The sequence below is a fragment of the Elephantulus edwardii genome, unplaced genomic scaffold (assembly GCF_000299155.1).
Source record: "Elephantulus edwardii isolate Elephantulus edwardi_28Jun2011 unplaced genomic scaffold, EleEdw1.0 scaffold00002, whole genome shotgun sequence".
Taxonomy (NCBI): domain Eukaryota; kingdom Metazoa; phylum Chordata; class Mammalia; order Macroscelidea; family Macroscelididae; genus Elephantulus; species Elephantulus edwardii.
In genome coordinates, this window is record NW_006399752.1 from 28390817 (window position 1) to 28408168 (window position 17352).

The 17352-nt window shown below is 49.0% G+C and overlaps 1 protein-coding gene across 1 annotated transcript in view; it reads left to right on the forward strand.

The window, feature by feature from the left end:
- Positions 1 to 17352, forward strand: part of AK7 (adenylate kinase 7) — a 110594-nt gene that overhangs the window by 31321 nt on the left and 61921 nt on the right. The window contains exons 5-8 of the mRNA XM_006879057.1: positions 4837 to 4947; positions 8352 to 8432; positions 13785 to 13873; positions 15166 to 15256. Coding sequence (XP_006879119.1) covers positions 4837 to 4947; positions 8352 to 8432; positions 13785 to 13873; positions 15166 to 15256 — 372 coding nt within the window. The remainder of the gene's footprint in view (positions 1 to 4836; positions 4948 to 8351; positions 8433 to 13784; positions 13874 to 15165; positions 15257 to 17352) is intronic.

Here is a 17352-nt window from a genome sequence, read left to right on the forward strand (position 1 = left end):
TCAAAATCGGAACAGGTTTCATCCTGGGAGCCTGGGTTCATCCTCTCCTGGACAGATCTCTTTGTTTTCCTGGAAGTCTATGGTATGGTCAACACTCTTCTCCAGCACCACAGCTCAAAGGCATCAGTCCTCATCCTTAGTTTTTGTCCAGTTCTCTAATGCATAGCAAGTAATTGCGAATACCATGGCCTGGATCAGGTGCACCTTCGTCTCCAGACTGATATATCTTGTTTCTCCTCAGTACTCTGGAGATGTCCCTGACAGCAGCAGACTTTGCCTGTGCAATTCATCCTTTCATTTCCTGTCTGCTGGTACCAAGAATCACAAGTTAATTGTGGAACCAACCAATCTGAAGTTACCAACGATTTTGATCTCTTCTCCATCCATCATGAAGCTGCTAACTGGCCCAGCAGTGAGAATCTTTGTTTTCTTGATGTCGAGCTTCAGTCCATATTGAAGACCACAGTCCTTGACCTTTTGCAGCAATTGCCTCACTCTTGTCCTCTTCAATATCAGCAAGCAAGGTTGTGTCATCTGCATAATGCAGGTCGATGAATCTTACTCCAATCCTAATGCCACACTCTTCTTCATAAAGTCCAGTCCACCAGATGATCTATTCTGCATATAGATTGAAAAGGTATGGAGACAGGATCCATCCTGACATACACCTTTCTTGATCCTGAATCATGCAGTGTTTCCCTGCTCTGTTCTGACTACTGCTTCATGGTCCCAAGTATAGGTTTCACATGAACAGAATTAAATGTTCTAGGATCCCCATTCTTCTCAAGGCTAACCACAATTTGTTGTGATCCACATAGTCAAATGCCTTTGCATAGTCAATGAAACACAGATACACATTCCTCTGGTACTCTCTGCTTTCAGCCAAGATCCATCTAATGGCTATGATGTCCCTAGCGTCACAGCCTCTTTTAAACCCAGCCTATATACCTGGCAATTTTCTGCTGATGTATTGTTAAATTTGTTTCTGGATAACCTTCAGCAAGATCTTGCTTGTATATGATATTAGTGATGTCAAGGGAACAAATACACATCTCTTCCAATCAGTTGGCCAGGTACTTGTCCTCCAGATTACTTGGCTTAAACCTGGTGAGTGCATCCAGGGCAGCATCTGTTTGCTGCAATATATCCATTGGTATTCCATCAATTCCCAGGGCCTTGTTTTTGTCAGTTCCTTCAGAGCAGCTTAGACTTCCTCTATCACCATAGGCTCTTGATCATATGTTGTTACATGAAATTTTTCAGTGTTAGCCAATTTTTTGGTATGATGCCTCTGAGTACTCCTGCCATCATCTTTTGATGCTTCCTGGGTCATTCAGTGGTCTTCCTTGAGCATCCTTAAGTATTGCAACTCGAGACTTGAATATATTCTTCAGCTTCTTCAGCTTAAGAAATGCCTAGTAAGTTCATCCCTTTTGATTTTCCGACTCCACCTCTTTGCATATTTCATTACCTTCCCATGCTGCCTTTTGAGATCTTCTGTTCAGCTCCTTAACTTACTGATTTCTTCCTTTCGCTTTGACTGCTCAGGGTTGTAGTGCAATATTCAGAGTCTCTTCTGACATCCATCTTGGTCTTTTCTTTCTTCTCTATCTTTGCAGTGACTTTTTACATTATTCATAAATTATATCCTTGATATTCTCCCACAGCTCATCTGGTTTTCCCTCATTTGTGCTCAAGGCTTCAAACCTGTTAATCATATTAATAGATTATAGATAGATAGATCGATAGATAGATAGGTATTATGTGCCGTTGAGTTGCCGGCAACACATAGCGACCCTGGGTAAACAGCTCTATACCCTTTGCCAACTATATTGTATCTGACACACCTACCCCCATTAACCCAGTCACTGAATCAATCCATCTCATCGAGGGTCTTCCTCTCCTGCGCTGTCCCTCCACCCTCCCAAGCATGATGTCCCTCTCCAAGGACTGGACCCTCCTTGCAACATGTCCAAAGTATGTCAGACAAAGCTTCAGAATCCTTGCCTCCAAGGGGCAGCTTGGTCTCACCCTCTCCAGGACGAACCTGTTCATTCTCTTATCAGTCCATGGTATAGTCAATACTTTGCTTCAACACTACTGCTCAAAGGCATCAAAACAGATGCTGCCCTGGATGTGCTCACCAAGTTGTGCCAAGAAATCTGGAGAACAACCACTTGGCCAACTGACTGGAAGCGATCTATATTTGTTCCCATTCCAAAGAGGGGTGATCCAACAGAGTATGGAAATTATTGAACAATATCGTTAATATAACATGCAAGCAAGATTCTACTGAAGATTATCCAAAAACAACTGGAACAGCACATCAGCAGAGAACTACCAGAATTGCAGGCTGGGTTTAGAAGAGGTTGTGGTACTAGAGGTATTGTAGCTAATGTGAGATGGATCTTGGCTGAAAGCAGAGAGCACCAGAAGAATATCTATCAGTGTTTCATTGACTGTGCAAAGGCATTTGACTGTGTGGATCACAACAAACTGGCTAACTCTGAGAAGAATGGGAATCCCAGAACACTTGATTGATTGTGCTTGTGCAAAACCTATACTTAAACCAAGAGACAGTTGTCAGAACAGAGCAAGAAAACACTGCATGGTTCAAAATTGGGAAGGGTGTACACCAGGGATGTGTCCTGTCTCCATACCTTTCCAAGCTGTATGCAGAACAGATTATCAAGGAGGCTGGGCTCTATGAGGAGAAGTGCAGCATCAGGATTGGAGGAGGACTCATCAACAACCTGTGTTATGCAGATGATACAGCCTTGCTTGCTGAAACTGAAGAGGACCTCAAGGACTGTGGTCTTCAGTATGGATTGAAGCTCAATATCAAGAAAGCAGATTTTCTCACCACTGGGCCGATTGGCAGCATTGTGATGGATGGTGAAGAGATTGAGATTGTTCACAGCTTTAGTTTGCTTGGCTCCACAACCAATACTCTTGGCACCAGGAGCCAGGAAATTAAAAGACATATTGCGATGGGAAAGTTTGCTGTCAGAGACTTCTCCAGAGTACTGAAGAGCAGTGGTGTCTCTCTGGAGACTAAGGTGCGCCTGACCCTGTCCAGGGTCTTTGCAATCACTTGCTATGCATCAGAGAGTTGGACAATGACTAGGGAGGATAGAAGGAGAATGTATGTATGTATGTATGTATGTATCTGTGTTGTGGTTGAGAATATACGCAGTAGAATGTAGACCGAGTCGACACTTTCGCATCATTCCTTGACTCACACGATTATTTCCATTCTCCCTTTCTGAGCTGTTCCTCCGCCCCTCGCACAAGTTCACGGTCCCCCCACCTGTGTTTCCTATCTGATCTTTTGAGTTGCTGGTGTCAGTTTTGATCCCATAAAAAATTTGATCTTTAAAAGCACAATGTTTAAGGCAAATACTCAAAATAGGCCAAGCTATTGTTTGGTTTTAAGAAGATTTGATTGAAGGGAGTTCTGGTGGCCTAGTGGCAAGAAAGCTGCACTGCAATCCCAAAGGTGTGCAGTTCGAATCCACCGGATATTCTGCTGGAGAAGGAAGGGCAATCTCTCCTGTGCCAATCAGATCTGATTTGATGTTACACAACAAGAAAATGGGAGGGGGGAGGGAAGATGTATACTTGGTTGATTTTGTTTGCTTGTTTAAGATTTAAAGGTTATCTCAGGGCAATATTTTCGGGACTTTATTCAGCCTCCATGACTACAGAAAGTCTAGAGTCTATGAGAATTTTAAATTGTTACACATTTCCCTCCTTTGTTCAGAATTTATCTGTAGAGTCATTGATTAAAACCTTCAGTGATGGTGGTTGGGTACCATCCAGTTTTTGTGGTTTCACCACTAAGGAGGCAGTTGTTCACAGAGGAGATTATCCGTGGATTCTGTATTCTTACTCTGTCCTTGGCTCTCCTTTGTTCTGTTTTCTTTGAATTTGTTGCGCGGGTCTTTCAGCTTGAGAAATGCTGAGCATGCTCTTCCTTTTTTTGTTTTCTCGCTCAAGCCTTTGCTCTTTGCACGTATCATCCCATGTTTTACTTTGTCTTCTTAAATCCAACTGAAGTCTTCCAGGCAGCTCTCAACAACAGTCAGCTCTCTCACATCATTTCTTCCATTCAGTCCAGCTTCTCTGCAGCCAAGAGCCGTGTTCACGGTCCCTTCTAACATCCATCTGGTCTTCTCTTTCTTTCCTGTCTTTTTAACGACCTTTTGTGTTCTACTGTATGGTGTTCTTGTTGCCTCCCACAACGTGTGTCTGGTTTGATCATTGGTTTTCTGTGAGTCAAATCTCTTCTTGAGATGATCTCTAAATCTAGGTGGAATATACTCGAGGTCATATTGTGTTCTTGTTCTAATTTTGAACAATGTGGTGGCCTGATTAATGTTATCCAGCAGTCTATGTGAAGATTGCATCTGTGGCTAATGCTACCTGTTCATCTAGGGGGGTTGGGGGTACATGGTGTTTTATACCCCATGGAGTTGCATTTACAACCCGATAAAGTTGCAGAATATTTACATGAGTTTTGTTTAGACTGAATATAAGTAATCTGGGTAGGAAAAGCATTTTCAAGAACCTCAAGTCACTTTTAAAATAAGCAGCCGTTTTACTCTTTCACTCCCTCACTCTCATCTGTTCGGTTCCCTCAATTGGGTTTCTGAGGCTGGAAGCTGTAACAGGATGAGACTGGCCGTCATCCTGAGAAACGGCTGGTGGGTTTGAACTGGCGGAGGTGCATGTGACTGCACCGCCAGAGCTCCCTGTTTACGGCTCAGGGGAACGCGTCTTAGATTGACTGCTGTACACCTGCTGTGCATCACCTCTTGCTTTCTCTCGTTGTAGGATGACAATGAAATTCCATTTACAGAGGAGGATTACCGAAGAAGAAAGCATCACCCTAATTTTCTGGATCACATAAATGCTGAAAAAATGGTCCTCAAGTGTGGGAAAAATGTAAGTCTGCACAAGTAGAATTATCAGGCTAAGGAAACTTCTTTTTCAGATGCCATGCAATGGGTCTTCTTGGTTACTGTCCTCAATTCCGGACAAACTAACAGCTTGACTCTTTTACTGAGGTCTACATAGGTAGGAAGGGCTCTGGTGGCACAACGGTTGATCATTTGGCTGCTGACTGAAAGGTGAGTGGTTCAAACCCACCCATTACTATCAAGTCAACGATGACTCATAGTGACCCAAAGCGTCACAGATCTGAACCTCCTGTCCTGCCCTGTCCTCACCGTCTCTCATCTCCCCGAGCCCATCGTTACAATCACTGTGGGTCACGTCCACCTTGTTGGGTCTCTTCCTCCTTCTCTGACCCTCCACTGTCCCAGCAGGATGTCTTTTCCCAAGGACTGCCCCTTCTCTAACGTGCCCAGAGTATAGGAGATGAAGCTTGCCTTTAAGGACAGACCTGGCACTTTCTTCAGTACAGACCTGTATGTTCTTTAGGGAGTCCATGGGTATCCAGAATTCTTCTCTAGGAGCACAACTCAAAGGCATGAATTGGTCTTTGTTCTTCTTTATTCATTGTCTACCTTTCAGATGGATAGGAGGTAATAGACAAGACCATGGCTTGGACCAGGCACACCTTAATCTCTAAACTAACATCCTTGCTCTTTAGCACTTTGGAAAGGCCTTGACAGCAGATGTTCCCAATGCAGCACATATTTTTGTTGCCTATTGGTCCAGTGATGAGGGTTTTTGTTTTCTTGATGGTGAAATGTAACTCACATTGAAGGCTGTAGTTTTTTTATATTCTGTAATAAGTACTTCAAATATTCATCTTCTAAAACCAAAGTTGTGTTATCTGCATTACGCAGATTATTGACGAGTCTTCCTTTGGTCCTGATGCCACATTCTTCTTCATGCAGGTTAGCTTCTCGAATGATTTGCTCAGCATACGATTGAATAGGTGTGGAGAGAGAATGCAGCCTGATGCACAGCTTAGAAAACCTGATTGAAACAGTCGCACCCTATCCTGTGGGGCCAGAATGATTGCAATAGACTTGAAGGCACACAGCAACCAGCGAGTGGCAGGCCCAGCCTCACTGCTATCCGTCAGATGGAGAAGGGGGTGGTAGGCTTGAGCTGAGGACCACACGGCCATCATTTCTTCACATGTTTGGGTTTTGTCCATCCACTAATCATTTTTAAGCATTTTACAATCTCATTCCATTTAAAATTAAAATTTTAGAATTCTTATGTTCTCATAAATTTATAAGAAATTTGGAGTTGGCTAGGAGTGGCATCCACTTGCCTCTGGAAACTCTGTGAACTTTGGGAAATGATGATAATTTTAGGAAGGTCTTTTGTTCACAGACTTACTATGAGTCGTGCTCGACTCAACAGCAGTTAACAACAACAACAATTACAGTAGAGGAGTTGATGCTGTCTATCCAGGCTTCAGAAAGGAACTGGCATTGTTGACAAACATGCTGTGTTGATGGTGTGACTGCCCCATGGGGAGGTATCCACTGTCCAAAGGCAGATTCTGGTGGTGAAGCCATAGTTGGGCTTACCTCTTCACGTCCATGACGCTTTTCCGTCTAAGGTACACCTGGCAGGAAAACTGCGGGGTACTAGTCATTCTGTGCTGACACCTTGTGGTCTCAGAGCTTATGACAGTCGTTTTGGGCCTGCGGGACCCTGTGAGTGGTTGGGAACCCTGCCCTAGCCTGTGCCTTCCTGACCAGGGACCCTGTGAGTGGTTGGGAAACCTGCCCTAGCCTGTGCCTTCCTGACCATCTCAGCCTTGCTCAAACCCACTGTTACCATCACTGTACCATTCCGTCTTGCTGAGGGTCTTCTACTTCTCTGACCCTCCACCTTTCCTAGCCTGATATATTTCTCCAAGGACTGGCCCTTCTGAGAACATGCCCAAAGCAAGTGAGATGAAGCCCCACCACCCTTGGCTCTATGAAGCATCCCACTTGCACTGTCTCCACGACAGACCTGTTTATTCTCTTGGAGCATACATGAAATACTCAGTATTCTTCTCCAACATCATAGTTCAAAGACATCAACTCGGGGAGCTCTGGTGGCCTAGTGGCAAGGAGCTGCAACTACAATCCCAGAGGCACACGGTTCGAATCCACCAGATGCTCTGCTGGGAAAAGGAGGGACAATCTCCTCCTGTACCAGTACACTCACACAAAAATAAAAAAAAAAATAAAAAGACATCAACTCTTCTGCCACCCTTAGTCCTTGTCCTACTTTTCAGAGGCATGGGAATTAATTGAAAAGACCATGGTTTGGATCAGGCACACCTTAGTCTTTAAACTGACATCGTTGCTCTTGAGCACTTTGAGGGTCCTTGACAGCAGATCTCTCTCCAGTGCAGCACACTCGTGGTTGAATGAAGGGCCCTGGTTACAACTTAGTGGAGGTCAGAGGCAGTTCAGGGGTGAGTGCTGGTGCTCCTTGCCCTTGGGAGAACCGTGTGTTCACGTACAATGAATAACACTCACCCACAGGTAATGCAGACAGTACTCTTGGGAACTAGTGCTGAGGGGCATTGCCTGTTCCTCCAAAAAGTGTAATGTGCACATCATCTGTGTGGAAGGGTCGCATTATCTCTGTCCTACACAATACACGTTGTTATGTACTGTTGAGTCGGAACTGACCCACAGCTGACCCTCCCCTGGGTTTTCAGAGGCATTCTCCCGTGGAGCACGGTTGGATCTGAACTGTGTACCTTCGAGTTGCCAGTGCAACTCCTTACCATCAGGCTGCCAAAGTCCCTATGCTAATTCAAACTTAACCACTAAAACCTGCTTTTTCTCTTAAAAGCCAAAGTTTATTTTTACTTACAAATGCTCAAGAGAGTTTAAAAAGTCCTAAAGGTCAAAGCCATGTTGTTTTAAAGAAGCGTGTGGTGAGGACGGGCCCGTCAGTGCGGCCTGCTTCCGTTCGCTCCGTCCTGGCCAGCACAGCGCCACGGAGTCACCTCCAGATGGAAACTAGACAGTTCTCCCCACTTGTGGCTTTTGTAAAAGCCCATCACGGGGGTAATAACGAAATCAACGCTTCCAACAGCGGCCATTCACATTGCAGAGCAGAAAGTGGTAGAATTCTGACCAAAGCAAATCCAGAGATCCTGTGTACAAATACAATTGGTGGAAAGTTGGTGGACTTGCAGATTCGATGTGAAAATGCGTCCAGCAGTATTGTCTGCCAGCTGGTGCCAAAGCCGGGACCGTGGTGTGACGTGTCTGATCTTTATGGCTGCGTGTTAACAGCAACAGCAAAGTCACCGGGAGGAAATACGCAAACCACTTTGTAACCACCAAAAGCAATCTCCTTCTATACCGGTAACAACACCCTCTCCCCCCACCCCCCTGTATTTTGCCTGATAGAGCAGAAAACTTGTAACTTACGTGGTGGCGGCCGGGCTGCAGTACGGGATGGAAGGTGGAGTCTTACACACTTTCTTCAAGGTAAGCTTTTCCAGAATGAAGAGCATCTTCAGGGGAGATTGTTGGGGAAGTATGATCACGTATGATGAAGGAGGGAGGGAGGTACTGTCTTCCCACATTAACATCTTGTATTCACAGTCTCAGATGCTCAAGAGAAGGATGGATCTCATCGTCTTCTCCGGGAAGGCTCTGCTGGAGAGACCAGAAAATGTAGTTCCGTCTTATGGAGACTACATTCTGGTGGGGTAGAGAAGAGACGAGCTAATAAATAAATAAGCCAGTACAGAGAGAGTATTTCAGAAGGTGACAGGTTCTGGGGTGAGGGGAAGGGAAGTAAGGAAACGGTGAGAAGAACATGCCCGGGGTGAACCTTGGGAGCTCTAGTAGTCCAGTGGTAAGGGGCTGCGCTGCCAACCTAGAGGCATGTGGTTTGAATCCTCCAGGCGCTGGGGTTGGGGGCGGGGTGTGACAGGTGCTGGGGTGAGAGGAGGGCTAACAGGTGCAGAGATTAGAGATGGGGCTGACAGGTGCTGAGATTAGAGATGGGGGGTGACAGGTGCTGAGATTAGAGGCAGAGGATGACAGGTGCTGAGGTTAAAGGTGGGGGTGTCAGGTGTTGAGGTTAAAGGTGAGGTGACAGGTGCTGAGATTAGCGGGGGAGTGAGAGCACAGAGGTAAGAGGTGGCGGGTGACAGACACTGGGGCTAGAAGTGGGAGACGTGTCAGGCACTGAGATTATAGGTCCGAGTGACAGACACTGGAGTTAGAGGTGGGAGGTGACAGGTGCTGGGGTTAGAGGTCGGGGATAGCGGATGCTGAGGTTAGAGGTGACTAGGTGTCAAGTGCTGGGTTAGAAGTGATGAGGTGACAGGTGCTGAGGTTAGAGGTAACAAGTTGGCAATTGCTGAGGTTAGAGGGTGACAGGCGTTGAGGTTGGAGATGACGAGATGACAGGTGCTCAGGTTAGAGGAGACAGGGAGCTGATCAAGCTCAGGTTTGAATTCTGTCACCGTGAGTGCTCTGTCTCTTACCCGGTGAGCTGGGAACCCAGTAGACCTCGTCCTTCACTGCAGAGCTTGCTGGCTCAACCTCTCCAGCTGCTCCGCTGGTTTTCTTGCGGTTCGTGGGGTGTTTGCTGGCCCTGCCCCTGCCGTGTTTGGAAGGGCGGTCGGTAGGACTTGGTAGGTGTGTGCGCGTGAAAGGAAGTGAGTACATAGGAATCCAGGAGCTTGGATCTAAGCAACTAGAAATCTGGAGTTCTCCTGGAGAGAGAAGTCAGAAGACGAAACGGTCGGGAGCAGAAGGTGCTAGCAAGATAGGAACTGAGTTTTGTTAGGAACCAAGTTTAAGTGGAGATGCTGAGTGTGCAGGTGGGTGTCTGTGCTGGAGGTCATCCTGGTGAGGGGGAGAAAATCCCGAGGAAGGGTTTGTTGCAGGGTCCTCGGGACGTGTATGGTATGTAGGGTTGTGGGAATGGATGGAGTCACTGAATAACATGGAGAAGACAACACACGAAGGGTGGCGCCTTGGAGCACACCTGGATTTGGAGGTTACAGGACCAGCAATAGGAAAGGAAGCTGAGAACGGGTAACAGGGAGGTCAGGGAGGAAACTAGAGGGTAAGGTCACACACTGAGTGAAAAAGAGTGTCTCTAGAAAGTGGGAAAGTAACCTACTATGTCAAACGACGTTACTGTTACTGTTAGGTGCTGTCGAGTCGAGTATAATGCAGAGACCCTGTGAACAACAGACCTGAGCCCTGTCCTGTCCTGCACCATCCTCACGCTTCCTGACACACTCGAGCCCATCGCTGTCGTCACTGTGTCAGTCCATGGTTGAGGGTCCCCTCCCTCCACTTTTCCAAGCAGGATGTTCTCCATGGAGTAGCCTCTCCTAACAACATACCCAAAGTCTGTGAGACGAAGCTTCATCACCTTTGTCCCCAAAGTCACTCTAGGTACACTTTGTCCAAGACGTATCTGTTTGTTCTTCTGGCTGTCCGGGGATATTCAGTGCTCTTCTCCAACAGCACAGCTCAAAGACATCGGTTCTTTTATCATTCTTAGTCACTGTCCAGCTCTGAACAGCCTAACAAGTGATAGACAAGAGCATGGCCTGAATATGGCACACCTTACTCCTCAAAGTGACATCATTGCTCCTCAATAATGTGGACAGGTCCCTGACTCCAGACTCCCAGTGCAGTATGTCTCCTGATCTCCTGACTGCTGGTACCAGGGGTGTTGATTGTGGATCAAATATACAAATAATGTAGTTGAGTTCAATAAGAATGAAGAATTGACCACTGTAGTTTTGGGAACAAAACCTTGACATGAATAGGTTCAGAGAGAACAAGTGAACAGGACTTGGAGGTGGGAAAGATGGAAAAGCTTCTCTGAGACTTTTCCCTTGAAGGGGGCAGGACGGGACAACAGAACCAGGATCTAGACTTACAGCCAAGAGACGGGTTGATTGGTTTAAGGCTTTGTTTTGTTTTAAATATGAGGGAGAAGAGAATTGAAGATAAGGTCAAGAAAACATTACCCTAAAAAAAAAAAAAAGAAAGAAAACATTACTCTGTGTCGGCTGTCCCTCACCCCCCAGTGTACCGAACGCTGGAATGTAAGCCACTGCCCCAGCCCCCCACGCCGTGTCCTCCTCCCTCTGCCCCAGCCCCCCATGACCTCCCTCTGCCCCAGCCCCCCATGTCCTCCCTCTGCCCCAGCCCCCCATGACCTCCCTCTGCCCCAGCCCCCCATGACCTCCCTCTGCCCCAGCCCCCCATGTCCTCCCTCCTCTCCACTCTCTACTTGGTGGTTCACACTCATGACTTGCCAGCAACCCTCAGACTCAGGTCTCCAGCCTGTCTGTGAGCTCCCGCTCTGTAGCTCCCACTGCCTCCTCGGCACCTCAGCTTGGATGTCTCCCACAAATCCAAGCCCTGCCTAGAGAAGAATGAAGAGGTAGTCCTCCTCCAGGACTCTCCAAAAAATGGATGTCCCTCCAACAGCTGCACTTGCCAGTGAGGTTTAAGCTGAGAAGACTGACACCGAGGTGCAGATACCGACTAGGGAGTTGGGCCTGGGAATTTGGAGGTCGTGGTGGAACGCAGGGGAAAGTCAGAACTCATCATCACCAAACGCCCAAGTTCTCTGGGATCAGCCTTCCTCTGCCCCCCAGCCCAGGCTAACCCAACCCCTCATGTCTGCCACTGTCTCCATCTCTGCCTCTGACTTTGTACCATTCCTCCAAGAAGCAAAGACAAGAGAACTGCTTAAAGTCCTTGAAGAGGTTCCCAAAGTCCAAACTAACTTCCAAGGCCCAGAGGTCTGCTGTGATCTTCACCTCTGCCTCCTTCACTCTTTCAGAGCCCTCTAAAATCCTCTAGCCCTGGACAGCTAGAGAGTTCAGAACTGCTGATTGGTTACTGGAGTACTCACTCGGGAGATGGAGAGATGGGGACGAGGCCGTCCGTCGTGTTGTTAGGTCCCATGACATTGACTGTGACTCCTAGAAACCCTCGGGACAAAAGCTCTGAGCCTGGCTCGATCCTGTGCCTTCTTCACCGTCTCTGCCAAGCTCAAGTCCATTGTTACAGTCTGTGTCAATCCACCTCCTGGATCTTCCTCTCTTTCACTGACCCTCCCCCTTTCCCAGCTTGATGTCTCGTTCCAGGGACTGGCCCGTCCTGATCGGATCCGCAAAGGACGTGAGGCAGTTTCTCCGTCCTTTCTGCTCAGGAGCAACCTGGCTGCACTTCGTCCAAGGCATGTTTGTGTGTTGTGTTTGCAGTCCACGAGCTGCTCAGTACTTTTCTCCAACGCTGTCATTCCCAAACATCAGTTCTCCTTTGGTCTGTATTCAGTGTACAGCTTTCACCTGCACCGGAAGCAATTGAAAATCCTGTGGCTTGAACCAGGCACCACTCAGTATTTAAGGTGATGTCTTTGCTCTTTAGCACTTTGAAGAGATATTTGATAGCAGAGCCCCCGCCAGTGTCATTCATCTTCTGATAACAGACCCCCCCTGTGTCATTCATCTTCTGATAACAGACCCCGCTGTGTCATTCATCTTCTGATAACAGACACCCCAGTGTCATTCATCTTCTGACAGCAGACGCCCCCAGTGTCATTCATCTTCTGATAACAGACCCCTGTGTCATTCACCTTTTGATAGGAGACCTCCCCCAGCATCACACATGTTTTGATAGCAGACACCCCACCCCCACTCCACCCCGCACATCTTTTGATTTCCTGACTGCTTCCACCGTGGGTATTGATTATGGATCCACATGAAAGGAAGTCATTGATAAGTTTGATCTTTCCTGGGACTCCCAAAAGTGTTACATCTAAACATCAAGAAGACAGAAATTCTTACCACAGGGTTGATAGACAGCCTCATGATAGATGGAAAAAAGAGGGAAGTTGTCAATGATTTCATCTTACTTGGATTCACAACCAACACCCTTGGTACCAGCAGTCAAGAAATCAGAAGACATGTCGCACTGAGGAAATCTTCTGTCAAGGACACCCCCCCCCCAAGGAGTAACAAGTCAGTTTAAAGACCAAGGTTCACCTGATTCAGGCTGTGGTCTTTTCAATTACTTGCTATGCAAAGGAAAGTTGAACAATGACAAAGAATGACAGAAGAGTAATTGATCCTCTGAGTTAAGGTATTGGAGGAGAGTACAGAATATTCACAGACTGACAAAGGAATAAACAGGCCTGTACTGGAGAAAATGCAGCCAGGATGCTCCTGGGAGGCAAGGATGGTGAAGCTTCATCTCACACATTCTGGGCATGTTATCAGGAGGGCCAGGGCCAGTCCCTGGCACAAGACATCACGCTGGGAAAGGTGGACGGCCGGCACGAGAAAGGAGGCCCTCAGTGAGATGGATTTTTTATACAATAACCAGGAGAATGGGCTTACGTAGATGAGCGATGGTGAGAATGGCACAGGTCAGGGCGAAGTTGCTGAGACGTACTCGGCTCAGCAGCACCTACCACCACCAGAAAAGGGTTCAAGTTCAGGCTCAGCGTCCCACGAATGGTGTGTTAGTCTCCCACCAGCGTTTCCACGAGGATTCGTGACCTCAGGTACATGAGGGCGTTGTTCTCTGTGTAGAGACCATGTCCAGTCATCCTGAAGGTGCCCTGTTGCATCCTAGCTTGTTTTAAGCTTCCCAGTGCGCAATCTGGAATGACTTCTAGGATTGGGCGATTCCTAAATCCTGCCAGGACTGGTTTCAAAGTCGCCTCTTCACCTACCCCAGTGGATCCTTTCACTGGGAAGCCCCTGGCTCTAGGCCTGTGTGTCTGCTGGGATAGTTCTTCTCATAAAGCTGAAGGAAACAGGATTTACTTTTCTCTCTTTTCAGACTGCGTGGCTGGGTGAGGTCCCTGCATTGTCAGTGTTTGGGGATGGGTCAAATGTCATTCCAGCAATTCACGTGCTTGATTTAGCAGGGTAAGCATTTGTCCAGAGAAACGCCTGCTCTCTTAGAGTGAATGGAAGAACGAGTTTGTCTATTAGAAACGTGAATTTGTTGAGCACTTACAAAGCCCTGGTGAAGGCTGAGGAGCCCCTGTGGTGCGCCGAGTCTGCATTCTGCCTCCAGCCCAGAGTCCGGCCTCGTGGCCCCGTGGCAGGCAGTTCTCTCCGTCACACACGGGGCTGCTGCTTACACATTGATTGCCAGGCCTTTCCTCCTAGCCTGCTTTAGTCTGGAAGCTCCACTGGAAACTTCATCAGGGTGGTCCTGCTGGTGCTTCAGGTACACGTAGTGTAGTTTCCAGATCCCAGCGACAAGCAAGCCCCTACTGAGGCCAGAAACCCCAAACCCAGCATGGGAGGGTCAGCTGACACACAGTGACCCTGGGGGACAGAATGGAGCTGCTCTGTGGGGTCCTGAAGCTGCAGGTCGAGGGACGTACATGGCCTCAGTGGACAGAACGGAGCTGCTCTGTGGGGTCCTGAGGCTGCAGGTCGAGGGGCGTGCACGGCCTCAGTGTTCTCCTGCAGCACTGGAGCCTTCCATCCTCTGCTTAGCGTCCGAATGCTTTACCCACTGCACCACAGGAGTCGGGATGAGAGTAGTGCAGGCGGACTGACCGCTGGTGGGCAGCTCCAGTCGGGATAAGAGTAGCATCGTCACGATAATGGCATTGCGAGGACTGAGTGTGACAACAGCCCCTGCAGGTCCCTGGGCCCAGCCTGGGCCCAGAGCCCAGTGTGCAGACGCACTGGCCACCATGCGTGGGAGCGCCTGGCTCCAGCCAGCTGGCCATCTGTGGCCACAGCAGCTCCTCTGAGTCTGCTTCCTACCTGGTGGACACTGGCCCTGTGTCCCTAAGTCAGCAAGCTGCTGGGGCAGGTGCCTTACTAACGAGGTCCCCAGGTGCCCAGCACCCTCTTTGGAAGACTATGTGGGGTTCTGGGCAGGGCGGAGTCCACAGGAGGTGCCCCATAGCGAGTGTCCACCTGTCTGCTCACCTGTCACTTGGAGTCCAAGGGAGGTCCTTGACCTCTGTGCCTCATCAGGCTAGACAGAGGTGACGATGGTGGGGTCAGGGACATGAGCAGAAATGATGACAGCAGGTTTGGGAGGTACACAGAGGTGACCACAGTGGAGAGGGAGGTGACTGCACAGGTCGGAGGCTCAGGCACAGTTTTGGCTGGGCCCAGGGCAGTGTTCTGGGGCAGCCACTCTTGTCTGTCCTTTGTCCCCATCTTCTGACTGTTGCCCTATCGACCCGCAGGGTGATACAGAATGTCCTGGACCACGTGCCGAAGGTGCACTACTTGGTGGCGGTGGACGAGTCGGTGAGCACCCTGGAGGACATAGTCAAGGTACGCCTGTGCTGTTGGGGTGTCTGCAGGTCCTGAATCAGCAGGTGAGCAAGGAGGGGGTCCTGATGCAGAATGCCTGCACACCCACTCTCCCAGGCAGCGACAGTGCCCCCAAACCAGATGGTCTTTCCGGGTCTGTGTGCGTGTGGGCTCCAGGCACAGGTGGACCCGGAGATGGTGAGTTCACCGAGGCACGGCTCTACGGCAGGGCGAGGCACCAGAGACTGTGGTGTCTCACCATGTGGGGGAAGGACGGCAGGCCCCTCCGGCGGGGGAAGGACGGGCTGACCCCTCCTGTGGGGGAAGGACGGGCAGACCCCTCCTGGGCGATTCACTGCCTCTGAAGACCTCCTGGAGGATCTGCTATAGTCAGTGCCGACTCAATGGCAAGCAACAGCAGTATCAGTGATGTTCAGGGAGCTGAGCTGGCCTTGTGGTAAAAAGCTGTGCTGCCATCTCAAAGGCATGTGGTTCAAACCCACCAGCTGCCCCATAGGAGAAGGATGGGCAGTCTTCTCCCTGGTGTCTTCAGCCTCTGAAAACCCTCTGGAGGGCCAGCTGTGGTTCGGTTCTGATCCGAAGGCACGCAGCAGCAACGGCAGCAAGAGTTGTGTTCCTCTCCTGCACCTTGAGCTCACCGCTTGACTGGTCATGTCCACGGCTGCTTGGGGGAGAGAATGGCCACTGTCCTCCTGGGAACTTACAGCCTCAAAAGCCCCACTTGAGGGTCAGCTGTGAGTCAGTTCCAGCTTGTTGGCAATGATTTAAACCTGTAAATGTGCATCCATGGCATGAAAAATCTTGAGTATTGTGAGAATGATCAAACCAGGACCCAGAGGCCTGAAGTGAGCATAGCAGCTGGAAAAGTGGTGCCAACACAGAGGCCTCACAAACAGTATCTACGAAGCGCCATGCAGCGTCAGTGCCCAGTCCGTGCCATCCTCTGTCCTTCCCGAGTGCACCACTGCTCCAGCCACCCCAGCAGACCAGTGGGAGGTGCAAGGAGGGAGCTAAAAAGGCCAAGAAGCCTTGGGAGGCGGGAAGGGATGGGCTAGAAGGACTCACGGAGATGAGAATCACAGGGCAGAAGTGGGACGAATGAGCTTCTCAGGTCTTGGGTGCCATCCAGTCCACACCTCATATAGCAAGTCTGTGGGCAACAGATGGAACCCTGCCCTGCCCACCCTCACAGTCGCCTCTGCACCTGAGCCATTGCTGGCTCGCTGTGTGCGTCCATCGCTGGCTCGCCGTGTGTGTCCATCGCTGACTCGCCGTGTGTGTCCATCGCTGACGCGCCGTATCTGTCCACTGCCTTGAGCGTCTTTCTCTCTCTCACTGGCCCCCGACTCTCCCAGCGTCATGTCCTTTCGCAGGGACGGGATCCTCCTGACAGCATGCCCTCCTGACCATCTCACCGTCCTTGCCTCTAAGGAGCACCCCAGTTACACGCCTTCCAGATTCCTCCACGCCATACCTGCTTGTTCACTTGACAGTGCATGGGGTGTCCAGGATGCTTCTCCCAAAGCACAGCTCAGAGGCCTGGATTCTTCTTCGTTCATCTTCAGTGTCCAACTTTGATGTGCATATGAAACAATTGTGAAGACCACAACTTGGACCAGGCAAACTTGTTTAGACTTGAGCATTTGAAAGAGGGCCTTGAAAACAGATTTGCCCAATGCAAATATACAGGCATTGTCATTAATGTCATGAAACAAAATGTGTATGGACGGTTGAATGGAAAACCAATTTTCTTTGTAAACTTTCACTCAAATCACAATAAAAATTTAAGTAAAATATCTTTAGATAGATAGATGGACAATCCACTCCTGTGCAACTTCCTGCCTCTGAAAACCCGCTGGAGGGTCAGCTATGGGTCGGTTCTGACGTGACAACAAATATGCATGTGTACGTAGGTCTGTACGTGTGTGTTTGAACACTGTAGTTCGAATCCTCCCGCTGAAGAATGAACAGGCTCCACCCAAGCCATTTCCTGTCTGAAAACTACTGGGGGGAGGGGGGGACGTGTCAGCAGTGGGTTGGTTCTGATCTGATAGCACACAACAACAAAACCACCTCTGTGCGTGCACGTGTGCACG